Source organism: Alligator sinensis, unplaced genomic scaffold (assembly GCF_000455745.1).
Source record: "Alligator sinensis unplaced genomic scaffold, ASM45574v1 scaffold108_1, whole genome shotgun sequence".
Lineage (NCBI taxonomy): Eukaryota > Metazoa > Chordata > Crocodylia > Alligatoridae > Alligator > Alligator sinensis.
In genome coordinates, this window is record NW_005842110.1 from 1007201 (window position 1) to 1032833 (window position 25633).

Consider the following 25633-nt stretch of genomic DNA (forward strand, 5'->3'; position numbering starts at 1 on the left):
CCTCCTGGGACCGGTAGTTCTCCCGGCGGGCGACGCATTCGGGCCCTCCGCGAGATGACGTCAGAGAGCCCGCGAGATCAAAAGCTGCTCGGGGGGCGCAAACAACTGCTCTCTGCTTTAGCCTTGCCCCTTGTGGGCGGAGCCGGGGGCAGGGGCAGGGGCAGGGGCAGGGCTAACGGCAGGGCTAACAGCTGGCGACGGCGGGGCTAACAGCTGGCGTCGGCGTCGGCGTCGGCGCCGCGAGCTCGCGCCTCTAGTCGTTTGTGAGCGCCCGGGATTGTCGGTCTGGCAGTTCCTGCTGTGTCGCCCCCCGCGCTACGTGCGGTCTGCCGGGCGCGATGGGCTCCCGCGCCTCCACGCTGCTGCGGGACGAGGAGATCGAGGAGATCAAGAAGGAGACGGGCTGTGAGTGCGGCCGGGGAGCGGGTGGTCAGCGGGCGGCCCGGGAGGCGCAGGCCGGGCCGCGGGCCGGGGCTCTGCGGACAGGAGAGGACCTGCGAGCGCGTCGCTTGTTGCCTTGTGCATCCTGGTCCGCGGGAGGTGTGCTGCGCCGCGAGGCTTTCCCTTCTCTCACGGAGCTACCCACGAGCTTTCTTCTCTGGAAACCGTGGGAGCCCCCGTGGAACTTGGCTTGGCCCAGCAGGTGGCTGGAACTAGTCACAGAGTTCATGCTTTAAGGGGAAAAAATGGAAAAGGCCCTTCTGCCCTCTTGTTTTCTCTCTCCCAGGTGTCTTGGAGCTAGTTCCAGTGTTGTTGGAAAAATCTGGGGGTGGTCAGTCAGCAGACTCCTGACCATTGGTACCTTCCACCAGTGCTTGTCAACCTTTTTTGGACCAGGACCCACTTGTAAACATTGATGGCCAGTCCCAACCCAGTGCCCCTCGCTCCCAACCTGCTGTCCCCAGGCCCTAGTGTGTGGGGCATGGGCGGAGGGAGGGCACGAGGGGCCCCAAGCAGCCCGTTGCGAGCTGGGATTCTGCCCATCTCAAGCGAAAAGCCACTATTTCCCATGTTTTTCTCCTTTTAAAGGAGAATCCATTTTTTAAATTTGTTCGTGACCCTTTCATATATTCTTGTGACCCACTTGTGCGTCACGACCCACAGGTTAAGAAACGCTGCCTTTACACCATCCTTTGTGTTCAAGCTAATATTGGGAGATAATTCCTAGAGCTTCGCTGAGCTCTGGCTCTGCCTAATGAACACCTAGAGCAGGGGTGGGCAAAATGCCACCCACAGGCTGAATGCGACCTGCCAGGTCATTCTGTCTGGCTCGCGAAGCCCCTAAAAATTTTAGAAAATTCATATTTATCTGCCCCTGGCTGCCTGTCATGTGGCCCTCGATGGCTTGCCAAAACTCAGCAAGCGGCCCTCTGCCCAAAATAATTGCCTGCCCCTGACCTAGAGTATCATCAGCAGAGTGGCAGTTTGTGACAAGGGCAGGTGCTAGAGCTTGTGCCCTGATTGGCACTTAAATATTTTGCTTGGCTGTCTTGTGAGACTTGCATTTCCAGTTCAAGCTTTTTTGGCTTACCTTGTTAATCTATCCTTGTCTCTCTTTTTAGAATTTTATGGTTTGGATTTTTTAATATATTTGTAGAAACAAACTGTTGATTGAAGATTACTTTTTTCTACCTTGGTTCATGCTGTCACCTGTAAACTGTGGCAGGATATTAGTCTCTGACTTTATGAACTGGAAAAATACAATTAATAGTCACTGCTTAGGAACTTGATTCTCCTCTGTCTTGTGCAGTGCGTGAAGTTGTTGGAAAATTCCACCATGCCATTAACACCTCAGTAATACTTTGCACAGTTGTAAATGCCTACGCAAAGTACAAGATAGTATTCTGTCACTGAACTTTGTTTTGTGTACGTTGGTGACCTGCAGTGTAAGTATGGCTTTAAAAGTGGATCACTCACAAGAACATTTAATGGCCATCAACTCTTAAAAAGATACTTTGTGCTAAATAGTTCTTGAAGAGAATCTAGCAGAAATGGAATAAACTGGACCTTTAACCGTGCCATGCTTATGCTATGAAATCATCCCAGGGTATCCATTCCCTTCTGTCTCCGTGTTAATCTGGTGGATAGCAGGAAGTAGGAGCACAAGTGTAGCAGCACTTGGTTGAAGCATAAAATTTTTTGGTGGGATGCTTGTTTGTGGTGCATTTTAGCTTTTAAGTATCCTCTTATCTCTTCATTCCCTCTCCAAACAAAGGAGGACTTTTCTAGTAATATGGCGTCTGAAAGTAATACGAAGTTAGTTTGAAGTCAGACAGAAGGCAGAGAACTTGCCCTTTATTGACTGAATAAATTGGTGTTGCTTAGGTAAGCTTTTTGTAAGCAGCTGCTTACTTGTTCAGAAGTTATGAAGCTGAATGGTTGGTAGTGTTAATCTAGGTTATGTTCCACTTGTCTGCTTTCTTGTGTGGTATGGATCAAAAAAGGCTTTGGGTCAGCAAACCAATTTCACAACTGTGCCTCTTGTTAGTCTCTGGTCATAACAGTAATTCTAGGAAAACCCACCTTTTCAGGTAAGACTTTTTAGAAATATAATGGTTTGAAATTCCCTTTAACTTCCTGCTAAGCAGCTGGTAACTTCCAGCAGGTTCCTGAGTGATAACTTGATGAACTTTAACTGCATATTTACAGATGGAGGTAGTACCAGGCCAAATCCTGCTCGTCTTTGCAGTACTGCTGTTTTCTTGGTTTTTTTTCTGATCACTTTGGGATCTTATTTGGAGCTTTTCTTTTGAAGTCCTCTTAGGATCTCCTCTGAAGTGCAAGTGTAGGAAAGTGGTGAATGATGCCCCTTCTGCAGAATGTTGCTTGTCAACATTTGGTTTTCAGGAAACACAGGAATGACCCATTAAGCTCACACCCTCTGTTCCCTTTTTGCTGAAATAACACACCTAAGCATGGACTGTGAAGTGCAACATAACCTCTAGCATAGAATACCTGTTGGTCTGCCTGTCTGAGAATTTTCTGGATCATGTGATCTTGTTTTATGCCTGATGCAGGTTTTGTTTTGTCTGTTCCTTCCCTTTGTTTCTCAGAAGTGAAAAGGCATTGAAGCTAGTTTGGCATGTATGCTTTCTTCCCCTTACTCCCTGGCACCCCCCCCCCCCAAAAAAAAAAACCCAACAACAAACAAACAACAAAAAACCAAAAAAACCTCTGGTTGCAAGTGAGGGAAGCTTTTCTGACCATGCGAGTTGATATTTAATGTTTTTCAAAATGTCACTCTAGGTGTTTTCCTCCACCCATAAACAGTTGTTGCAGGAAATTTTCTGACAGTTACTACACTGCCTATCTTAGACACTAAGTATAAATCCTTAATCTGAAATAAGGCATAGTTCTTGTTTTAAGAACTCGTAAATCTCTAAATTTTGGAAGTGAATTTGAAATATAATGGGTTAAAATTTTCATGAAGTCTCATTTCCCACAGTCTCACCAATGAGGACAAGTAGGAATGTAACTTTCTTGGGGACAGGGGTCGGCAACATAGCCTGTGGGCCAGATCCAAATCTGGCTTGCAGAGCTGAAAGATTTTGCCTCTACTCATACCCCTGTGGGAGCTGTACTAGGGGTGGGCAGCTGGAAGCTACATCTGCATTTGCCACTGCCACTCCCAGCCCCCCCTCTCCCTCTGGTTGAATTGTGGTCGCAGCTCCCAGCTGCCTGGCCCTGGCTCAGTTCCCCATTATCTGGAAGTTGCATTCATGCCATGGGTGGGGAGGGGATGGACTGGGAGAAGCAGCAGCAACACCTGGCCATGGTGCCAACACAAGCAGATCCCCTTGCTGCTAATGCGCTGCCAAAGCCACCTTGTTCACCCTGGACTGGGGCTGGGTTGTTCTGACCTGTAACTTATAAAGGTTGTTGGTCCATTCCTGCTCTAGTGCCTCTGTTCTCAGATTTGTCAAGCAATAGCAAAGTGAAATAGATATAGCGTAAAGATGTGGTTAGCTGTGTTAGTCTGAAGTCAGGCAGTTTGAATCCATTAATCTCTATAAGGTACTAGAGACGTATGAGCTTCCAGAGCGTAGTTTTTAGCTTCATCTCCCCCTCCCCCAAGTTCTGGATAAAATTGAATGTTGGCAAGTGTTCATCTCTCTTTCATTCAAGAAAGCTCTGAAGAGTAGAGTTGGGCATTACAGTTCTCATGGGAAAGGAGGGTTAAAGAGGGAGCTTATGTGTATTGGTAGGTGGGTGTTAATCTTCCCTTCTTCAGCACGTGTGAGACTCAGCAGGGAGGAGAGACAATGTTTTTTTTTCTCTACTTCAGCAGCTGTTGAAGAAAACTTCATATTAACTAAGCACTAGCAAGCTGGGAGGTGATCCAAGTGATGGAGTCCTAAATCTCAGCACCTTCTACCTGTAGTTTGCCCTGGACCTTGTTGGTATTCCTCTCCACCACCCCTTCTCTCATATGCATCTGGTAAATGTTCCAACTTGGATCTAGAACAGGGGTGGGCAATTATTTGGGCCTGCAGGCCACATAGGTAGTTTTGGGGAGCTGCTGTGGGCCAGTCAGCACCCCCCATGCTGACAGCCCAGAGCCGGTGTGCCCTGCAGCTCCTCCCTGCCAAAGCCAACAGTGCATAGACCCAGCCCCAACTCTGGCCCCCTGCTCCCGCTCCAGACTTGCCCCAGCCAGAGTGGACCAGCCAGAACTTGCGCACACAGCCCCAAACCCAGCCTGTCCTGCCTCCCCCCCGCTCTGGACCGTCTGCCCATGCTGAGCAGCAGCAGCCGTTGGGTAGAAGCTGCTGGTGGGCAACAGGGGTGGGGAGTAGACCCTCCCCCTCACTGCTGTCAGGCCCTTCTTGCTGCAGGCACCTGGAGCCAGTGCACGGGCTGCCCTGTGGCTTCTATCTACCACCCTCAACACCGCTGCTGAGCCACCCAGCAGGGCAGCAGTGGCAATGCAGAGGAGCCTCAGGGGAGTCCGGGCACGGGTTCTGAGTGGCTGTGGCAAGAAGGACCCAGCAGTGGTGAAGGGGAGCGGCTGCTTTCCCCCCGAACCAAGCAGCAGCTTCTGCCCTGCTGCTGCTGCTCAGCATGGGTGGGCGAGTCCAGAGCAGGTGTGCAGCAGGCCGGGGTTGGAGATGTGCGCTCAGGTTCCAGCTGGTCCAGGGCTAGTCAGCTGTGTTGGGCTGAGTCTGAAGTGGGCACAGAGCGGGCTGTACACGTGGGTCCCCACCAGTACCACAAGGCTGGGGCCAGCATCAGTGACAGCTGGAAGGAGCTGCCGTTGCCTGGGCTGCCTAGAAAGGCAGTCCAGCCGCAGCCCTGCTGCATCCCCAAGGGGTGGCAGAATGTGCCATGGGCCAGATGTTGCCTGGACCAAGGGACCTGCTGTGGGCTGGGCAAAATCTTGCTGTGGGCTGCATCTGGCCTGTGGGCCATATATTGCCCACCCCAATCTGGAATGTAATGAGTTTTGCTTGGTAAAACACCAGGGCCTATGAGATTGCTCAATTCCAAGTAAGGCAAATTGCCCAACCCTAATCAAAGATGGAAGGTTGCCAAGGAAACATGGAGTAAGCAGCCTCTGACGGGCTGTCTTGGAGAGGAAACAGTAGAGCTTAAACAAATAACTTGGTTAAAGAACAAACTTAATTAAAAAAAAAAAAAAAAAAAAAAAAGAAATGACCCCAGTCAATAAAGATCTGACAATTGCTATGCAGCCTGTTCAGGAGTAAGCTTATGTGACAAACAAGAACTATGTTTTGAAATTCCTGAATTTCTATAGTGCCACATTAGCAGCTAATGTGCCCATTATAAGGAAACCTTGCAGAGAGGTTTCATGTAGACATCGGGGTTTAGAAGGCTCTAATGGCCATTTGTTTATCAAATTTAGTGCACAGCTGAAGTTCTGAGGAAGTGATAGAACTTCCTGAGCTGTCGTCCACATATTGATTTGCCTGGCTCAGAGTCTGGATTCTAGAGGAGTTTTTCCTTTAGTCTTATGAAGACTTTAAAAAAGATGTTTAGTAAAGGTGCACCGATACATCGGGCTGATATTGGATCAGCACTGATATAAATACAATTATCTTAATTGGAAATCAGCCATATCAGGCTGATAATTTGGCTTGTAAAAGGCCCCTGCACGTGCACAGCTGCAGCATAGCACGTAGGCGTTGAGGAGCATAGCTGGAGAGCTGCCTCCAGCTGGTAAGTCTGGTTTGGGGGGAGGGGACAGGGAGAAGGGGGGGGTGCAGATCAAGGCCCCTGTGGTGAGGGAGGAGTGGGGCTGGGGCCCACTGCCTAGCCAGGATGGTCGTGGGATGTAGCCAGAACTCATACTGGGGGGTGGGCGGTGGTGGGTGCCCTGGATCTGTGCGGGGTGGGTTGGAGCCAGGGCTGCACCAAACTCTTCCCGGCAGAGCTGGAGGCAGCAGTGCTGGGAGGGGGCTGTGGTGGTGGTGGGGGGGGGCTGCAGCCATCCCAAAATGTGCTGTAGCCCCCTCCCAGCACTGCTGCCACCAGCCCCATGTTCAGCCTTGTCCCACCGGGAAGATCTTGGTGCAGCCCCAGCCCACCCTGCTCTACACAGATCTGGGGGCATACGCCCTTCCCCCTGCCCCCCATGCTCTCCCGAATGAGCCACAGGAGCCGCTGGACGAGCAGGTGAGCTGCTGGACCTACAGCTGCCAGACCAGTGGCATACAGCGGCAGGAGCTGCCCCCTTCCTCGTGACTGCTGGATGAGTTGCAACTCCAGCAGCTGCCCCAGCTGGGCAGTTCTTGCCATAGCCTCTGCCCCAACACCACTCCTCCTTCACCATGGCGGCCTTGAACCTCCCCCCAACCTTCCACCATACCATCTGTACATAGCTCTCCACACTGCCAGGCTGGCATTGGAAATCGAATCGATATCAGCCAATATGCCTCCTTAATTGGCTATCGGTATCAGCCCCAAAAATCTGTCAGTGCACTCCTAATGTTTAATGTCTTTGGCAATGCCATGTCATTTGTGGTTACCAATATCTTTTTATAGTTGGCCTGATTTGATTTTGTAATTTTGATTACTCGCCCAACAAGTCTGCAGTAAATAGTAACTGGTTTTAGTTGTGTTATGTTGGTCTTCGTGACCTGAGAATATTATTATTCTGCTCTATAAAGTGGGTTGCCTTTGGAGGGAGGGATGTGCATGTATTGTGTGGGATGGTTTTTAGTGATGTATTTTTAATCTTAAATGTGTTACAAAAGATGGAAAACATTGCAGCAATTAGGTTTGAAAAATGGATTTGGATTCGGACAGATCTTTGGAAGAGTGGCTTGGTGCATTCTCTACTTCTGCTTTGCTTTCTAAGCTATTCCTGGCAAGATTTTTTTTTTCTAGGAGGAAGTATCTTGGTTTAAAAAATTATGGTTTGTAAGGCTTTAATGGGTATGGAAGAGAGCTTTACTTTGTCACTGTACAGACAATACAGTAAATGGATGTTGGGGTTTTTGTGAGGGCTTTATATAGTGAACTCTACAACAGCTGAAGTGTAGAGCCTGTACTCAGACTTGACTGGGGATTTGGAGAGTGATTGTTTCCATGTGGACTGTTCCAAAATGATTTCTGGAGCTTAATACTTAGGGTTCAGGGTAGAGACACAGATATTGGAGTCTGTCTTGGCTTTGATGCAGACAAGTCTTACAAACCAATGTAAGACTGTGGGCTCTATAGATAGTTTTTCAGAACTTCCTTTCAAGGACGTTGGGCTGTTGGGTCATACATATGTGCATTCTAATGTGTTTAATGCCTAGATTCTTGCAAGAACCCTGAATTTGTTCCTGGGGGTGGTGAGAAGGTTACAGAAAGCACCACCCAGACAGTGATGCAAAATCATCTGCAAGCTTCATAGATTTCATAGATATCAGGGCTGTAAGGGACTTCGGAAGATTGAGTCCAGCCCCCTGCCCCAGGGGCAAAAGTCAGCTTGTTGTACTGTGTCTATCTCAGGGTACTGGGCCTATTTGTATATAGGATTGATGTTAATTTGTCTAATTTCTTCTTCTCCCCAGTTTCCCACAGTCAGATCACCCGTCTGTACAGCCGGTTTACCAGCCTGGACAAAGGAGAAAATGGGACTCTGAGGTAGGCCTTGTCTCTAAACTTTAACTACCTTTTTGTATTGAGCTAAATCTGTTATGATGGTTTTCTATGAATATAGTAAGACTTTTGCATACAGGTTCTTACTTGATTCATTGCATCACCAGTGTTGTTACAACAGACTGGCTCATACTTGTTTTTACTAGAAATTCTGGGTTTTTTTTTCTCTTTGTACGTAAGGCTCCTTTTATTCTACCTACTAGTTCTCTAATCAGTTTAAAACTTGATGGAGAGTAATCTTTCCCCATATTTTTTTTTAACTTCCTGAACTGACATGCTTTCCAGATATTCATTTACTGTAAAATTAAGAGTGAGCTGAGCCAGCAGAAGCACATCATACTCGGTAGATACTTTTTGAGACTGTGTTTTAAATACAACTTTCAAATCTTACAAATAGATTTTGTTTCCTTATTATAATATTGGTAGTGTTGGAGTGATCATGTAGCTTTGTTGGTCCAGGAAATGTGTGAGGCAAGGATTTTTGTGGGGCCCAAATAAAGAATGCCCTGCATATGGAAGCTTGTCTAAGTCTACCTTGATTGAGTGATGTGTGCCAGGATTGGGTACTGAGGGTCTGGCACTGCCTCCACCCCTGACAATCCCAGTGCGCAGGGCTGAGACAACATGGTCCAGCACACAGGGCCTAGGGCTCCCCACCAGTCAGAAGATTTGTTAGCGTGGGAGTAATACCACCACTCCTCCACTGCCATATTTAAGACCTGTGAAGAGCCTTGTGGTCTAGATGATGTGGTGCCAGAGGTTGAGCACCCCTGTTATAAATGTTTATTGCAGAAGTTGCTTAATTTTATCATCCTCTCCCTTCCTCTCGCTGAGTAAAAAGGGCTGAGTTACTGTTGAGTCACAGAGTATTAATTGTCTCTGATGCCAGGTTATCGTTTGGCATTGCTTTGATATGCAAATCATTCACTTGTAGTAAGGAGTGATTGCATCACTTATTTAGTACGCAAGTGTTTATACATGCTCAATCAAATAAACAAAAGGGAACAAAGTCTTGGTAACTTTGTGAATGTTCATTCTTTGTGAATATGCATTTTTTTTTTTTTTTTAAAGCAGTGAATAACTTGGAGGACTACAGAAAGTCCCAAGCTTTGTACTAACTGTGCAGGAGCCATGAAGAGCCTCTGGGATAGGAATAAGCTTTAAGCTGCCTCTTCAGAAAAATTTCCCTTCAGCTCCTTTCACCATTTGGCTTGCTAAATCTATTTCCAAATACACTCATCCATGAAATGTTTTTATTCCTTTGTTATGCCATCACCTACTTTGTCTCTTTCCTCTGGGTTTGGATTGCACACTGCAGTACTATCCTACCCCTAATCTTTTGAAATCACTGACTTTTTATGTTTTATCATTTAACTTTGATAGCTTGCAAATTTTAAATTAATTGAATTTAAGGAAGCAGGACAAAATAGGATTTGGTTATGCAAAGTCTAAAGAGTTGCTTAGTTCCAGTTTAAAAAAAAAAAAAAAAAAAAAAAAAAAGCCAAAACCCTCCTGTAATGGACTTCTCAAACTTTCATATTTGGGTGAAAAGACATCTTTTGTGAAGTAGTTCAATGAAAGTTTACCCACCTTATTTCAAGCCAAACGGGTTCTAAGCTATTTGAAAAGCACTTCTAGCCCTAAGTATCCATTTTCAGGTTCTCAAACACTAGCACAGATTAAATAGTCTCTTTTAAGTGTACTTTGTAAGGGGTTTAAACTGCTGAATAAAGGTAGTGGCTGCTTGTCAGCTGAATCCTATACCTGTGGAAACTTCAAATTTGAAGCTGTCACACCTGTAAAACAATTATTTGCTGACAGATGTAGCCAGGCTGCAAGGGAGCTGTTTTAAGTTAAAAGCAGCGGGGGAGGGAGTCCCAATTTTTCAGAGACGCATGACTTATGTGAAATTCTGGGTGCTGCACTTTAACAAGGACATGGTAAAGCTTGAGAGACTCCAGAGAAGTCACCCGTAGGATCAGAGACTTGTGCAGCAAGCCATTCAAGGAAAGGCTGAGGGATCTGGGACTCTTCAGCCTGAAAAAGAGAAGACTGAGGGGGGACTTTGGTAGCAGCTTACCACTACATCAGAGGCGTACATCAAGGGCTCGGTGAGCAACTGTTCACCAGGGCACTTGCGGAAAACTAGGAGTAATGGTCACAAACTCCTGGAAGACCATTTCGGGCTCAACATTAGGAAAAACTACTTCATAACTGGGGTGTCCAGACTGTGGAATAAGCTCCTTCCAGAGGTGGTGAAATTGCCTACCCAGGAAATCTTCAAGAGGAGACTGGACAGTCACCTTGCTGGGGTCACATGACTCCAGTTGTCTTTCCTGCTTGGTGCAGGAGGCTGGACCCAATGATCTTCCAAGGTCCCTTACAGTCTATGAATTTATGAAACTTCCTTGTCTAACATGTCCACAGTTGTTGGTTTCAGAGCATATGTAAGGTGTTGAAGTGAGCAGTTTAATGGCTAGTACTAATGCCTTTTGAAACAATGGCAAGGAGCATGATACGGGGCGGGGGGGACACAACTTCAAGTATAGAAACTGTGATTAAATGAATCTTGCCAAATTGGATTCTAAGCACAGTGTAGTTCTAGAGAAGACCTGATTTGAGAACAGTGGGACTACTTTCCTATTTAATATACAAGGTGTTGTGTAAGTGTGTGGCTTGTGGATTTTACAATTCCTCAGCTGGGTAGAAGTTGCTCTTCACTAGAACAACCAAGAACTCTAGGTCAAAAGTTTGCACATGTTGGTCTCTTGAATACAGGTTTAAAGAAAATCCTGGCAGTGCATATACAATGTGTTAACTGCCCACAGGAATACTTAGCTGTCTGTTTTATAATTACTGTAGTTGCCGGAATGGTATGTAATTGTTCATGGTAGTGGAGGTGGTCCATGTGATTATGAACAGGATGGGAGTGTCCATAATGCATTACTTTAAGATGCAGCCTATGCCATGAAAGCCTGAAGGAAGATGTCCATGTCACCATGTGCAAGCCGGGAGCGATATGCGGACCCATTTTTGCGCACGCGGGCTGTGGCCAGCAGCCCGGGCACGCGGGGTCGAAGAAGACCGGTGGCAAGCTAGAATTAGTTACGGACGCGTAATGGTTGATTAAAAGATTGTTTACTTACACCAAAGATGGTCGTGGTGTAGGCTGGACAGTTTTCCAGGCTCAGCTCCGCTTAAGTCCTCGCTAGAGGACTCCGACAATTGACCCCGGAGTGGTTGAAGCTCCGTGGGTTTGGCTCAGTAATTGGCCCCGGAGTGGTTGAAGCTCCGCGGGTTTGGTAGTTTCAAAGGAAAGGGATACGTCTTAGGATTGCGCTCGGTGATGGGGAGAGGCTAGAGGCCGTTTGGCCCCCGGAGTGGTTGAAGCTCCGTGGGTTCGGTAAATAGGCCCCCGGAGTTGTTAAGACTCCGTGGGTTCGGTAAATCGGCCCTCTGTTGCCCTCTTAAGGAGAAAAAAAAAGCTGGGTTCGAAGGGATTAGCAGCGCTTAGAAATCTTCACGCTCTTTCTCCCAAACCCCAATTGCTCTCTCGCTCGCTCTCCCCAACTTGGGCGGAAACCACCCAAGCTCTTTATACGGCTAGCAAGCCAATCGCTAGCCGCCACGTGTGCCTATATCAAGATCGGCCAATAATGTGGTGCAAATCTTAATACAAATGGCGGGAACTCCTTTGCACCGTGCATCACTATGATGCAAAAGAAATGCACCATGCAAAGAAGGCTACAAACTGGCGGGAAATACTGTTTTGCACGCGGGTTCTCCACCTCTGACCTTTGTCACCATTAGTTCCTGCCCTTGCCCCAGAAGTACTCCTTTTGGGAAAGGGGTTTGCCATCTTGGAACCAGAAAACCCCCCCAAATTATATACTAAAAATCTAACATCCACAATAACATATGTTTAATTTTATTTTTAAAAGATTTTTTTTTGTACTGATTTGTATGTTTGTGTCATGTATATAGAGGTGATTGCATAATAGTTCAAATTGAAATCTTACTCTTGCATATTTCAGGGAGTCTGGGGGTGTGGAGTTTGTGGAGGAGGATGTGGGGGTATATGTGGATGTGGGTGAGTATGGGGGGGGCGTTGTGGGGATGTGTGGAGGGGGAGGGTGGCTGGGGGTGTGAGGCAGGGGGTAGGGAAGGGGGCCGCTGAGTGGGGGGGCCCTGCCTAGGCCAAGTGGGATGAAGGGACCTGCCACGAGCTAGACAAAACCCTTCCACGGGCTGTATTTTGCCCACCCCTGTTCTATGATCACAAAGGATAAAATCCAAATACACATCTATCCTGGGCAAGTATTGCTTCTACTGTGCACGCATACAATGTTCCAAGGTGTCATCTTGCATTTCCTGAGTTGAATGAAAAAGAGAAAGCAGGGTAGATTTGCACTTTATGGACTAAATGAAAGATGCATAGAATAAGCTTTTGTAAACAGCAGCCTTACTTCCTGGGCTGTGAAGGGATTGCAGGAAGCAGAGCTTCTAATAGAAGCAGTGATTAAAATTTAAATGAAAAAAGACCATATAAATAACATGGTGAGGTGTGCGTTGGTAGAGACCTAAAACTTCAGGCATTCCCTCACTGATATTTTCCCTTCATTAAACTTGCTTATGGCACTTATTTCAAGCAGATATGTTTTCAGTTTTTGGGAAGATTGCCTTATGTTTTTCAATTATGTCCAGCTCTTGTTTACATCAATAACAATGGAAGATTCCTTTAAACTGAAATGGCTCGTCTGAGTACTAGTTAAACTTTGATGTTTACACTTCTTTCACTTCTGAATTTAATCAGTGATGTGATGAGCTGAATTGTCAAAATAATGAATAGTAATCTCCAGTTCCAACAGGCAGAGTTGGGTACTTTGGGTGCCCATGACTAAGATTTTATAGACACTTGAGTGTCTACCCAAGTTGGTGTTGCTTATTTTCAGATTTCAACTCGCATTTTGTAATAGTAGCCTTTCCACTGTGACCTTCCTCCTTTTATCTTTTCAAATGAGAGTAAATTGTTAGGCACAAACACTTCAGTGCATCCATCAGCCAAACTGAATTGGCTTTAAACATTTGCGCTTCTGTCTGGCTTCCATGTTACTTCAGCTCTAAACTGTTTTGACAGAAATGCTCTCTAGGCATACCTCACTGTTCTGATACAGTTCTTAGAAACCGTGCATATTTGGGAGCTTCCAGATGCCATTTGTTGTCGCAGTAATGAGAAATTGGCTTTCAAACTTGAGTCAGGGCACCCTTCCACAACTTTTTTGAATGTGGCAGCATCCCTGGTTGAGAACCATTCTTTGTGCTGCCTCAGCTTACCGCTGTGCTTCTCAAGCAGATGCTGCTGTGGTAAAATTGCCCTTTGTGCCTGCTGCATGGTCAGCCCAGGGAGGGCTGTGGCAAATATGCACCCTTTTCTTGCAGTAGGGTTCCTTGATAACCCTAATGCAAATGAAGCTTTCTTGGGTTGTAGCCTTTCTTGTCCTCCAATTCTCCTTCTGAAAACAGAAGTGCATTAGTGGAATTGTCCTGTATACCTCCTTTTTTCCAGGAGGAGCATGGAGGAGCTAGACCAGGAAGGGCTACAGCTCCAGCTGCTTTAGGGATATCAGAGTCCTACTGCAGCAGGAGTGTGTGCGCGCCACAGCCCTGCCTGTTGGGCAGTTTTAGCTGGCAGCTTCTGTGGTAGCAGTACCCATGTCATTGCACTCCTGAGGGGGGTGTCAACAACCTCACAGTTGAACCCCTGGACTACCCGAACCATTCTACTATTACTTGTCAACATACTACTAGACCAGTAGGAACTAAACCTATTCTTGAGTGTTCAAGGAATATGTGCAAGCTGGTTTGGTGGTGGGAGAAGAGGACACTTTCTGCTTTTTAAGTTGGTACTTTTGTACCAGTCTACCTTCTTGGCTTTTGCTTTGCACCTCTACTTCTCTCTTCCAAGTTGTGTGCCCAAATTCTGACCTTTTTTTTTCTCTGAATTTCCTCTTCCCAGTAATAATTCATTCTGACTTCTGTTTCTCCATTTTCCATGTTGATGATGGCTGCGTTTGTAATAATTTAGTTCTATATTGCTGTTCCCTGTCGTGTCAGACTTCAACAGCCATGCTCTATAGTACTGCCTAGACAAGCGTGAAACAACTGAAGACTAATAACGAATGTGAATGAGTGTCCAGCAATGGCCCATGTAACCTTTGGGATTAGGCAAGGAGATGGGTGTGTTGGCCCTGAAAGGCTCTGGTTTGCTCTCTGAAAGGAATGTTTCCCTATCTAGAAATGTGAGCCCTATCTAGAAGCTTAAAAACTCCTTGGAGCAGAGAAGTTTGCTTGCTAATGAGAAGCATCATGGATGGTCTTTATAACTTGGACAAACTAGTCTTGTGGTTAAAAATAATGGGAAGTTAAAGATTGTTTTGCATATTATCTTGAGGCAAGATTTTAGCAGAAGCTGGGTTCCTGGAAAGATCTCATTAGATTCCTGTTGCCATGGCAAACGAACAAGGAAGAAGTAAAAGATATTAAATTTCCTGTAGGCTCCAGCCTTAGCCAGGTGAAGTAGGTCCCTAATGACTCTAGGAGGCTTTGGTATATAAAATGAAGTACAACTGGCTTCTCTGCATTCAGTTGGTTTTATGGCTGGTTCAGCAATTCCAATTATAATGCCTACCCTATAATGTCCTGTTAATGAGCAAAACTAGCATTTTGACGCATCCATTATGAGGGGACAAATGGACTTGAATTCTAGAGTTAACTGTAGTTAATTGTTAATCTCTTGCTATAAAACAGGCAACGGGGCTGAAATGTTGAATATAAATTTTCTGAAGCTGGATTCTAACCAATGATATGTCAGCGGAAAATTTTTGGGGTAGTAGTGGGAGCAGTTACTTCTAGTAATCTCAGTACTGGATTTTGAAACTGCAGCAGTGTTGTTCAAATGACTCTTGCCCCAATGTGAATGCAAGTTGTGGTCTGACTCATATCATTGTTTATAACACTAATGCCTAATGTGCTTCTCATGTTTCCTATGCAACAGATGATGTTTGTGGGTTTTTGTTTTCCTATACACAGGGATGTGCCAAGGGAAACAGCACTACTGACATGGCTTAAAAACCTAGGCAGGTTTCATCTCTGCTACAAGGTCAAATGGTTTTAACCATAGTGCAACTAATAGTGAAATTGGTACTTGTGTTCAGGCTCAACAAATGGACATGATGAGTATCTACAGAATGACGTTAAAGCTAAACTGAAAAAATGATGAACTTCGCTTCAAGGATGACTTTCTTGCTAAGGATATAGGACTAACCTCCTAAAGTTGTTCCCTTGTTCTACAAAAGGCGGCTAAGCTATTATTGATATCAGACTGCTCTCTTTTTAGTGTTAACATTGTTAGCCTTGCTACCTATAGGTTTAAAACAAACTTGTCAACTATATAACTACTTGATTCACTGCATGCAGTCTCTCCAGCAGCTAGCTTTTGGATGTACAGTTTTAGACCTTGTGCTTAAAATTTGGGTGTGCCCAGCTCCTCAGTGGACTCCGAACAGAATTGTGGGCATTTAGCATTTCTGAAAAACAGGCATGAGGTCTCGAGATAGGTACCTAGTGGGGGAAAAAGTCTAGCTCTGAAACTTCCAATCAACAGGTCTGAGGTGAGTACGGTAGGCATGCAAAACTGAGGTACTGTCTCCAATGGAGGGCTGACACTAGTGTGATCTGCTCTGATTGATTGGATGCAAGTCTGCAGGACATTTTGCAAGCAGGTAACTGGACTGTGCATGCACAGACTAATGGATTGCCACCCAGTACAGACGGAGGATGTGCTATCTTGCTATTCTAATGTTTTGAAGCTATTTTGGTGGGTCATTTAGGGCCAGTGGGTTGAGTGCTGTGCACACTTGCAATAAGAGGAAGGTTACCTACTATTCCAAATTGTCAAACTCTTCCATAGGGAGAGAATAGATTTTAGTGAAGGGGTTTTTGCACTGGACATATGCCATGTCTGCCACTAGAGCTTGACTCGCTTGCAGCAGGGCTTTCCCAGACAATGTTGGCCTAAACTGAAAAATTATGCTAGTTTTAACAGTTATTAGAGGTATATTGGCTAAATGGAATGGCAATATAAGCCCTTCCATGGATCTAGCTATGCTGTTAAGGTCAGGGGCACATGAAGGTCAGCAAGGTAACAGGAGGCAGGGATTTACTACGTTAGCTGTTCCATGGTAACTGTCAGTATGCTCACTGTTGCCCAGCAGCAAAAAAACAAAAAAAATTAATGTACAGTATTGGAGTCCTCTTTCATGAAAGGCCAGGCCAGGCAGTTTCCATTAACTCTGGGGTAGTAGTGTGCCCACAAGCAGTTTTTGCAAAGCAGCAGATCTGGCAGATTTCCTGGCTCCCTCCTCCCTTTCCCCATTACCTTTTGGTAACTTGCTTGTGTCCATGCTCAAACACTGTTCTGACTTTTGGCTTATTTCACTTCCCAAACTAGAGCTAATGCTGTAATTGCCACTTACGCCAGTGATTGAGTGTGTACAGGAGACAAGGGTATTGATTTATACCCACATAGCTAAAATTGCAACACTACAGAAGAAAAATGGCTGCTCTCCTAAAATAGGAGCACTTTTGCAGAAACAAATGGAATCCTTTAACCATTATAATATATAAATCTCTTGCTCAGACAACTAATTTAAAATTAAAACATGCAAATCAATTGTATTGGCTTCTGGGGCACCAGGACTGTCTCAGAACCTGGAATGGACTAATTTAATTTGAAGTGACTCTATTCCAAAACGTGTTTTACCTTGATTTATTTGATCTTTATTATATAGATTACTTTTAACTTCAGCTGTAAATTTAATCAAAGTGTTGAAGTGCCTTGGCATTTTGCATGGATTGGCATTGTCTATATCTGAGCAGTAGGATTAACATGAAAAATTAACACTTTGTCTGTAATGCAATACAGGCCCAGCATTATTCTCCCCTTTATCTTGGTGCCATTTAATAAACTTTTAACAGCTGTTCAATTTATATTTGCAAAGTACTTTGCTGCAGAAGTAACCCAGATGAGGATATCTTGTGGAGTCTTTCACTCTTCTAATAAACTTACTGTAATGCTAACCTTTCTTATTCTGTCTTCCTTAGCCGTGAAGACTTCCAGCGGATTCCAGAGCTTGCTATCAACCCTCTGGGAGACCGGATTATCAATGCTTTCTTTCCAGAAGGGTGAGTTGCTGATGGTTGCATAATTCTGTGAATATTGAAAACCCATAACTGGCTTTATGGCTATCTTATGAGATGAGGAATTAGAAATAGTGTCAGCTTTGTTGTGGATTTACTGTGACTTTGGACAGGTAACTTACTTCTTTGCATGTTCTGTTCTGTTCTGTAATATAGGGTACTTGTCTACCTCGCGTGGGCTGCCTGTTATAATAAGTACACAATTCCCTTGTTCCTGTTTTCTAGTCTTGTTGCCATGCTGTTGAAAGCCTCTGGAAAAAAGTCTAGAAGCTGTATGGACTGCCTTAAAAAAAAATTCCTTTTTTTTTTTTTTTTTTTTTTTTTTTTTTTTTTTTTTATAGAACTGGGAACTTTTTCAAGCAGCACTTCCATTACTAACGGGATCTGTGCACCTTCCCTGCCCTTTTGATGGCAAGATCTTACAAAAGAATTGACAGTGTCACCAGCTCCATTCTGCGTGCAGTGCCTTACTTGGAAGGATCTCCTCCTTTCTGCCAACTCCTCAGTTAGCCTATTGGGCTGCACAACTGTAGGAAAAACAATGGGTCCCTGAAAACTGCAGACTCAAAACATTCATGCCAAACCCCTTTGAGACTTCCTGGCTTCAATTTGGACAAACTCTGCTGGGTCTCCCTCAATAGACTCTGAACCAGCTATGGCCACTTCTGCCATTATGTGTATCAAATAGGCCTGACATTAAGTGCCACTTGCAAATGTGACACCCCCTCACAGACCTCAAATCAGATAATTACAGAATGCCCTCTTCCATTTCCCTGGAAACCTCCATGCCCTTGACAACCCATCTTGATCCTGGCGCAGCTCTGTCCAATGTAAAATATGACTCTGGTGCACAGTTTTCATCATTTTTAAAAAAGAAAGTTGGTCTACTTTAAAGCTCATCACCTGTCTTATTTTCTCACTGCATTCCCTTAATTTATCCATGCAAATTCTTTCCCTTTTATCTTTGCATCTCCCCTTCAGATGGTTCTTTTTTTTTTTTCCCCCTCCCCCAAATTTTATCTTTGAACTAGACCAGTGGTCCTCAACTTTCTGACCCTGCAAGCTAGATGGATCCCCAGACACCAGGATCAAGCCATGGGGCCTTGAATCACCCTTTTCCTGCCTGGAGCACTTATTGGGCCCCAGGGGCCTGGTGCTGCCCTCAGGCCCAGATTGGGTCCTGGCACTACCTCTTTCCAGCCCTATGTGCCTAGATTGGGTGCCTGATCCAGCATGCTGGGCCTGGGGCTCTACATGGGTCTAGAAATTTGCTATTTAGGGGAGTGGTGGCACCATTCCCTCAATGCCAAATTTGCAGATGTGGGGAGCCCTACAGTCTAGATGACATGGTACAGCATGCTGGATTGAGCACCCCTGAACTATAGAGGCTGTTCTTGCTGTTTTGAACTTCCACCTACTTCCTCTTCAATATGGTTTCAGCACCTGTTAAGTCATCAGCTATCTCTAGGCTAAATCACAAAGCCTCTTCGTCACCCTTACTGTTTTCAAACATAGTTGACCAGATCCTACTAAAGATAATTTTCCTTTTTGACCTTTTAGAGTCTTCAGATCTTCTCTGTAGGAGTTTGGTTTTGGCTGGCTCTTTTCTGTGCAACGTCCTCACTGTTTAGAACTACTTTTTCCACCTTAGTACCAAGTTTCAAATTCACCTCTAAATTTGTTTGTTTGTTTTTTTAATTTGTGGCAGGGTACCTAAAAAGTAAGGCCCCCTGTTCTCCCTCAAACTGATGTAATCTGCCACATCCTTGAACAAACTTGTTGCTGTTTTTGGCTGACCTGCAGACTTTTTTTGATCACTGACTTATTAGTATGGGAATAGAAAGTCGAGGGTTTATTGGGTTAAAATAAAAGTTCTAAAAAGCAGCTGGTGAACTGGTTCTTACAAATACCTTGCTCTAAGGACTTGATTTGTTATGGGCTCTGTTCATGACTACGCTAGGAAACCTATAGGAAAGAATTTGTCTTAATGTTACCAATGTCCATGCAGAGAGGACCAAGTGAATTTCCGTGGTTTCATGAGGACTCTGGCCCATTTCCGACCCATTGAAGACAATGAAAAGAGCAAAGACCAGAATGGACCAGAACCCCTCAACAGCCGGAGTAACAAGCTGCATTGTAAGGAACTTTGAGATTCTTCTATATGGGTATTTACTATTACTTGGCCCATCTTTCTGCTTCTTTGTAAAATAAAGTTGTTGGTTTTTATTTTTACGTGATTGGGGAGGGAGGGAAGTATCCTCCAAAACTTATTTCTGTATGCCATTCCATAAAGACTTGCCAGGTCATTTTAGGCGTACTGAAATTGTGTTAACCAAAGCTACTCACAGACGTACCAGAAGCTAATAGAACATGTTGAAACTTTGTTTAAAGGGCTTAACTAAACAGTAGAATTTTTCTAGCTGACTGCAGACTTGAAGCTTAAACATGAGCCATGCCGATGCAAATAGGGAGTGAACACATGACTTACTACTCTGCAATCCTATAACTGGAATCCTATGGAGCAGAAAAGAAAATAGTGTAGTTCTACCCTGATCTTAATGTTGCATAGCCCATTTGTCTAGAGCTACCCCCAGAAAAGGTGTTTCCTACTCTTCTACCACCTTGTGGTCAGACACTGTAATAGTGTGCAACTAACCCCATAAAACAGCTCATCTGTCTACTTGGGATACTGCTGTTACACTAGGATTCACAATTGATATAAATGACACTGATGTAAATGCCTGTATAAGGGTCTTGCAATGAAGTTGGATTGACTTAAGCACTTTCCTTAGCCTCTTATGGTATTTGAACAGTTCCTAAGAGTTACCTCCTGGATGTAGAGCAATGCTCCAGCTAAAAATGGATTTTTCCTGTTCAGTTCTCTAAGTTATGTGGTAGCTTGTAGCTTTGCTTCACATCTCCAAAGATCTACTCTCTTGTTCATGACTGTCCCTCCATTTTGCTTTTAGCACATCAGAGCAGGAAATGGGCACCTGCTTAATACAGGGGTGAACAACCTGCAGCACAGGTGCCACAAGTGGCACAGGCAGCCTCTCTGTGGCACACAGCAGATGGGGGGAAGGGACAGGGGACAGCCCAGTGGCAGATAGGACAGGGAGCAGAAAGTAGAGCATTGGACCAGGCTAGAAGAACAGGGCAGGAAACAAAGATTAAAGAGCAGAAAGAGTATCAGTTTGAGTAACAAAGTGAAAGGGATCAGAGTGGTACTTGGGGAGGGTGTGGGGCTAACTTGACAGGCCTGCCAAAATGTTTGGCTCATTGTCTTAGTACATGGGAGTAACTGGTCTTCTAATAAATACTTCAGTCAATGGTTTACTCTAACTATATATATTTAAGTAGAAGGATGGCTAAATCCAGGATTTCAGAGCTAGGAAGAAACTCTTGAAAGTGCAATGCAGTGTGTAATCATTCCTTATGGAGGTTCCTAGGTGTTTTTTTTTATAAATCCTAGTGCAGCTTACTCTCAGTACTCAAGTAGATAAGCAGCCAGCATGCAGTTTCAAAAGGCGTAGTTAAGTGCCTGGGCACAATGTTTTCCATTTTAAGATTTCAAAACATTGAAATTGGTGCATGACAAGAAAAACTATTAGTTGTCGGGTGAAATATTGTTATTAAAAATATTAATTAAAATATATTATAAAAATGTTAGACTTTAAATTGATGTTGTAGGGTTACTTTTACCAAATGCTTCATTGCTGCTAACTGTAAGATGGGTATATTTAGTGGTTGTGTAAACCTGTAAGTTTTTGTGTGCAACTAGGAAAAGAAAATGGGAGCATTTAAATTCAGCTGACTAACTCTCCACTTCCCACCAGTTGCTTTCAGATTATACGATCTGGATAAAGATGACAAGATTTCCCGGGATGAGCTTCTTCAGGTATATAACACTGCAGGCCATAGCTAGACTTCAGATGAGTGTGTTTGTGTTAAGATGTCCTGGCTTGTAATATTGGCCTCCGTGGGGTAAGAGAAAATCATTCCTTGCATGCAAGGACTCCCTAGAAAAATTTGCTAATGCAATTGCAGCTGAAGCTACTGGAATTGGGAGAACCAGAGTGCCCTTCATAACGAAGATGCGAACAGCCTACCTAGGCACTCAAATTAATACGGTTTAATGGGTCAAAAGCAGCCCACAGCTAGTGTATCTGGTTATTTCTGCGTCTCCATTAGAAACTGGTCTGGCTTCAACTGCTTGCAGTGTCTAATTAACCACTTATCACAACATTTCTTTCCACTTAAAATTAAAAAAAAAACAAACCAAAAAACCTTTCATCCTCCACTGAAGGAGCGTTATAATCCATCAGAATAGATATTTGATCCAAAAGTTCAACCAAAGCATTACGTAAACATGTTACATTATGTGTTTGGGGGCGTGGGGGAGGTTTAACATGCTGGAACAAACAAAACATGCCTCCAAAAAGCCTACATTCTTATAGCTGATGATGAGATTTGTTAAGGGTCTGTTTTTTTTTTTTTTTTTTTTTTTTGGTGTGTTTTTTTTAAGGTAGGAGCTCATCTGATCCCTCCTTTCCTTACAGGATGAGGTTCCCCCACCAATCTGGGAGGAAAGCAATTGGAAGTCATTACAGTAATATGGATTTCTGTTAACAGTTGCATGCTGTTAATTCTGCAAAGCAGACATAGTAGTTTGTGGTTACAGTGCAGGGTAAGAGAGAATTTGGGTAGCTACCCACTTCCCTCTTCCTCTTGATAAGGCACTTTGGTGCAGCGGAGAAGGATATTGACTAGTCAGTTGTTACTACAGCTAGAACATGTAAGGCTTCAAGAGTCTATATAAAACTCTCAAAACGGTGGCGGGGGAAAAAAATCAAGCAATTTCCAATCTTATGGAAAAGTGGCTGAAACTACCAGGTCAGACATCCTGAGAATCTTGCTTGACAGCTCCTTGGAAATGGAAATCTTTTGAATTCCACAGTCTCTTGGAGCTGTAGGAGAATCTTGTACTTCTGCATTAAAGGCAAACTTTGAAAGCCTTTTTGTGCATCCTTCTATTAACAAAGCACTTTTGGACAGCAAATGGACCTACAAGATGCAAGGTATCTTGGGCATGAAAGTCATTTTCCACAGAATGACCATCTTTTCAAGTTCTACCTTTTAAGAGTTGTTTCTTGAATGCTACTTTGAGCATTGTACAAAACTTATGAACATTCTGAAAGCTGCTTTTAATGTTCCCATGTTTTAATGTATCAACCTCTTTCTTCTCACATTTTATAATGTCTCTATCTTGCAGGTGTTACGGATGATGGTTGGTGTAAACATTTCAGATGAACAGCTGGGCAGTATTGCTGATAGAACAATCCAAGAGGCTGATCAAGATGGGGATAGTGCCATCTCCTTTGCAGAGTTTGTCAAGGTTGGGAAACCTCTGTAATAACATGAAATGAAACATGATAATCACTGAGCAGTTTCCTAAATAGATTAGGAAATGGCAGGGTGAAAGTACTGCCTTCCCTTTTTGGTACTTTGTCACAGACCTTTCAGTATCTGTGACATCTCTCCATGCCCACTCCTTCCAGCAGGACACAGATGACACCCTCCTTTCAGAATATGTAATTATACATGATTAGATGGCTTATTTGTCTGTTCCATTACTTCCATATCAAGTATGCTGTTGAAAGGAAACTTCTGAGCAACAGGTCTGTGAGAGGGAGTTGAATGTGCCCTGCCAGAAATTAGACAATGTGTTTTGGGGTTGGGGTCACAAGGAAGTGGAAATAATGGTACCTTTTTTTTAAGGTCCTCTTAAGTTCTTGAAATACCTCTCTACCACAGTCAACATGAAATGGGTCACTTTTTCTATTTTGAGATGCACCTACATCTAGTTATTGTACTGGCCAGATTTTCCTATATAAAAGAACCCTGTGGACAGAGTTAGCAGTAAAATGGCTCATACTGACAGTGGCCACTCTTAAGGAATAAGAGAAGTCTATACCTCTAGGCCAGAGCTTTCCAGACTGTGTGCCGCGACACATTAGTGTGTCGGCGGCAGTGTGTAGGTGTGTCGCGCAAAATGCAGAAAATTTTGCGGAAGGGCACCGCAGAGCTCCCTTACTCGCGTCTGCTTCCCTTGGCCCCTCCCCCGGAACTGAATTACTGTGTCGTGAAATGATGCATGTCTAAAAAGTGTATCACCAACATGAAAAGTTTGGAAAGCTGTGCTCTAGGCTGTCTGTAGACTCTAAAACTTTTCTCATGACCATAATAGCCAGAGGTTCCTTCTCCTGCCCCTCTTTTACATCCCAGCTAGAATTCTGTGTGTGTCCTAGTGCATGCAAATGACCTTACCTTCTGTTTCTGGATTTTATTGTAGGTATTAGAGAAAGTGGATGTAGAACAGAAAATGAGTATTCGATTTCTACACTGATGGATGGAGACCATTCCTCGCTACCCCTAAGAATTTAAAGAATAGAACTTCATTTTCTCCCTAGCACCTTTCCCAAAAGTATTGTTACTGGTGCATGAAAAAATAAATCTCCAACCCCACCCCAGCTTGTTCCATCAATATGTACATTCCCTGTGCATAAGGAACAGAGGGAAATGGCTGCAGTGCAGCTTGGAGTGGAGAATTTAAGTCCTTTCCCTCCTTTATTTCATATCCTTTATTCACCCTCTGCATTGTTGTGTGATTCTGATTGTCTTCTTCCATGTACCCTTGCTGAATCTGTAAAAACCTAACACCAAGCTTTGAATCTGAGAAGGTAAGAGGTAGCAATTTTAACTTTTTTTTTTTTTTAAATGGGAAGTAGCTTACCATGCAAAACCAACCTGTGTTCAAGCATTCCTTCATACATTGTTAGGTGCCGGCGTCCCATGGCAGTGTCAGACAGGGCTGCTATTTTGCTTCCCCAGTTGCTTCTTTGTATCAACCTCTTTCTTCTCACCTGAGGCTGCTCTGAAGTCCTAGGACTGGGAATACCATGGCAGTTATGAGTTGCTTCAGATGCTGTAAATGGATTGAATGGGTGTAATCCATGGGGATAGAGAGTCTGATAGATGTGAGTTGTTAGTGTTTTGAGGGACAACTTGAACTCTAAACAATGCTTTGTTGTCTTGGTACCAGATACAGAACTAGGGAGACCGAAACATTTTTCCCCAGGTTGTTTTTCTGTAGGATATCTCTTTCCAGTGCTCTCTTGCCTCATTTTTTAAAAACTATTTAATGCAGGCTTGCTGCCAGTGTTAATTCAAGAAAATAAGCCGTGCATAATGTTTGGCTTCATGACACTGTCACTGTCCAGTGGCAGTATTTAAATGAAACATCGTGTTGCTTTCATACTAATCGTGGATACCTGGGTAACTTGGATACTAACATTTTTCTAACATCCATTCTCCGACTCGGGTCACTGGTTCTGCATAATGGGTGCAAGCTTAACTGCACTGGAACACTCGTGAAAGCTTTATATATGAGAATAGTGTTTTAGTGAAGTGCATAATACATCCCAGATTAGTCTAAATAGTGATATTTAAGAATATATTTTGACACGTGGCATAAATCTTCATGCAATTACAGCAGAAATGAAAAACATGAATGCAACTTAAGAGCAAGACAAAATTCAAGGGATCAAGAGTGCTGAATGTATTCAAATATAAATCTCCAAATTCACTGCTTACACAGCATGCATGCAACTATGTGGCTTAACAAAGGGTTTTCTAGTTAAGGTGGAGTGTTTTGAGTTGCCTAGGAAGTCCTTCCAGAAGGGGATAAAAAAAGCCACTTTACTGAAAAATCAGTGTTAAAGTACTTACCACACCTCTGCATCATGTGTTTCTAAAATAAATTTCTGTAAGTACATACTTATCTCTGCTAGCCTCAAATGGATTTCTTCAGTTCTCTTACTCAATCACTTGTATTTAAAGAATGAATATCCAAGTCCCTGAAGGATTATTTGCTCTTAATTAAGGAGTTGCAGAGGGAAATGTTGCACTGTAATCTCTCTCAGACTGCAATATTGTAGGCTAGGCCAGAGAGAAATGCAAGTCAAACTTCTGCTCTGCACAAGAGAAACATTCAGGTTTTATGACCACATTGTGTAAAATAGGAATGTGACAATATAGCAATTGTGAGGTACATGTTTTTATAGATGTTGTGATTTTGCTTATTTAAAAGTAGGTGTTGCTTTTTTTCCTTCTGACTGTGTAGGTGTAATCCACAGTTGTGCCTTATTGTCCCAGTGAGACTGGATATTTTATTTATCAATCCATAAATAAAGACCCTTCATTATAAAAA

General features: G+C 43.9%; 1 protein-coding gene across 1 annotated transcript; it reads left to right on the forward strand.

Annotated features, from left to right (window-relative positions):
- The first annotated feature begins 203 nt into the window (after nucleotides 1-203).
- CHP1 (calcineurin like EF-hand protein 1) lies at nucleotides 204-25633 on the forward strand. Its single transcript, XM_006024604.2, has 7 exons — nucleotides 204-405; nucleotides 8019-8091; nucleotides 17269-17349; nucleotides 19373-19500; nucleotides 21201-21262; nucleotides 22637-22759; nucleotides 23717-25633. Exons 1-7 carry the CDS (start codon nucleotides 339-341, stop codon nucleotides 23768-23770), a joined length of 588 nt encoding a protein of 195 aa, XP_006024666.1. The 5' UTR covers nucleotides 204-338; the 3' UTR covers nucleotides 23771-25633.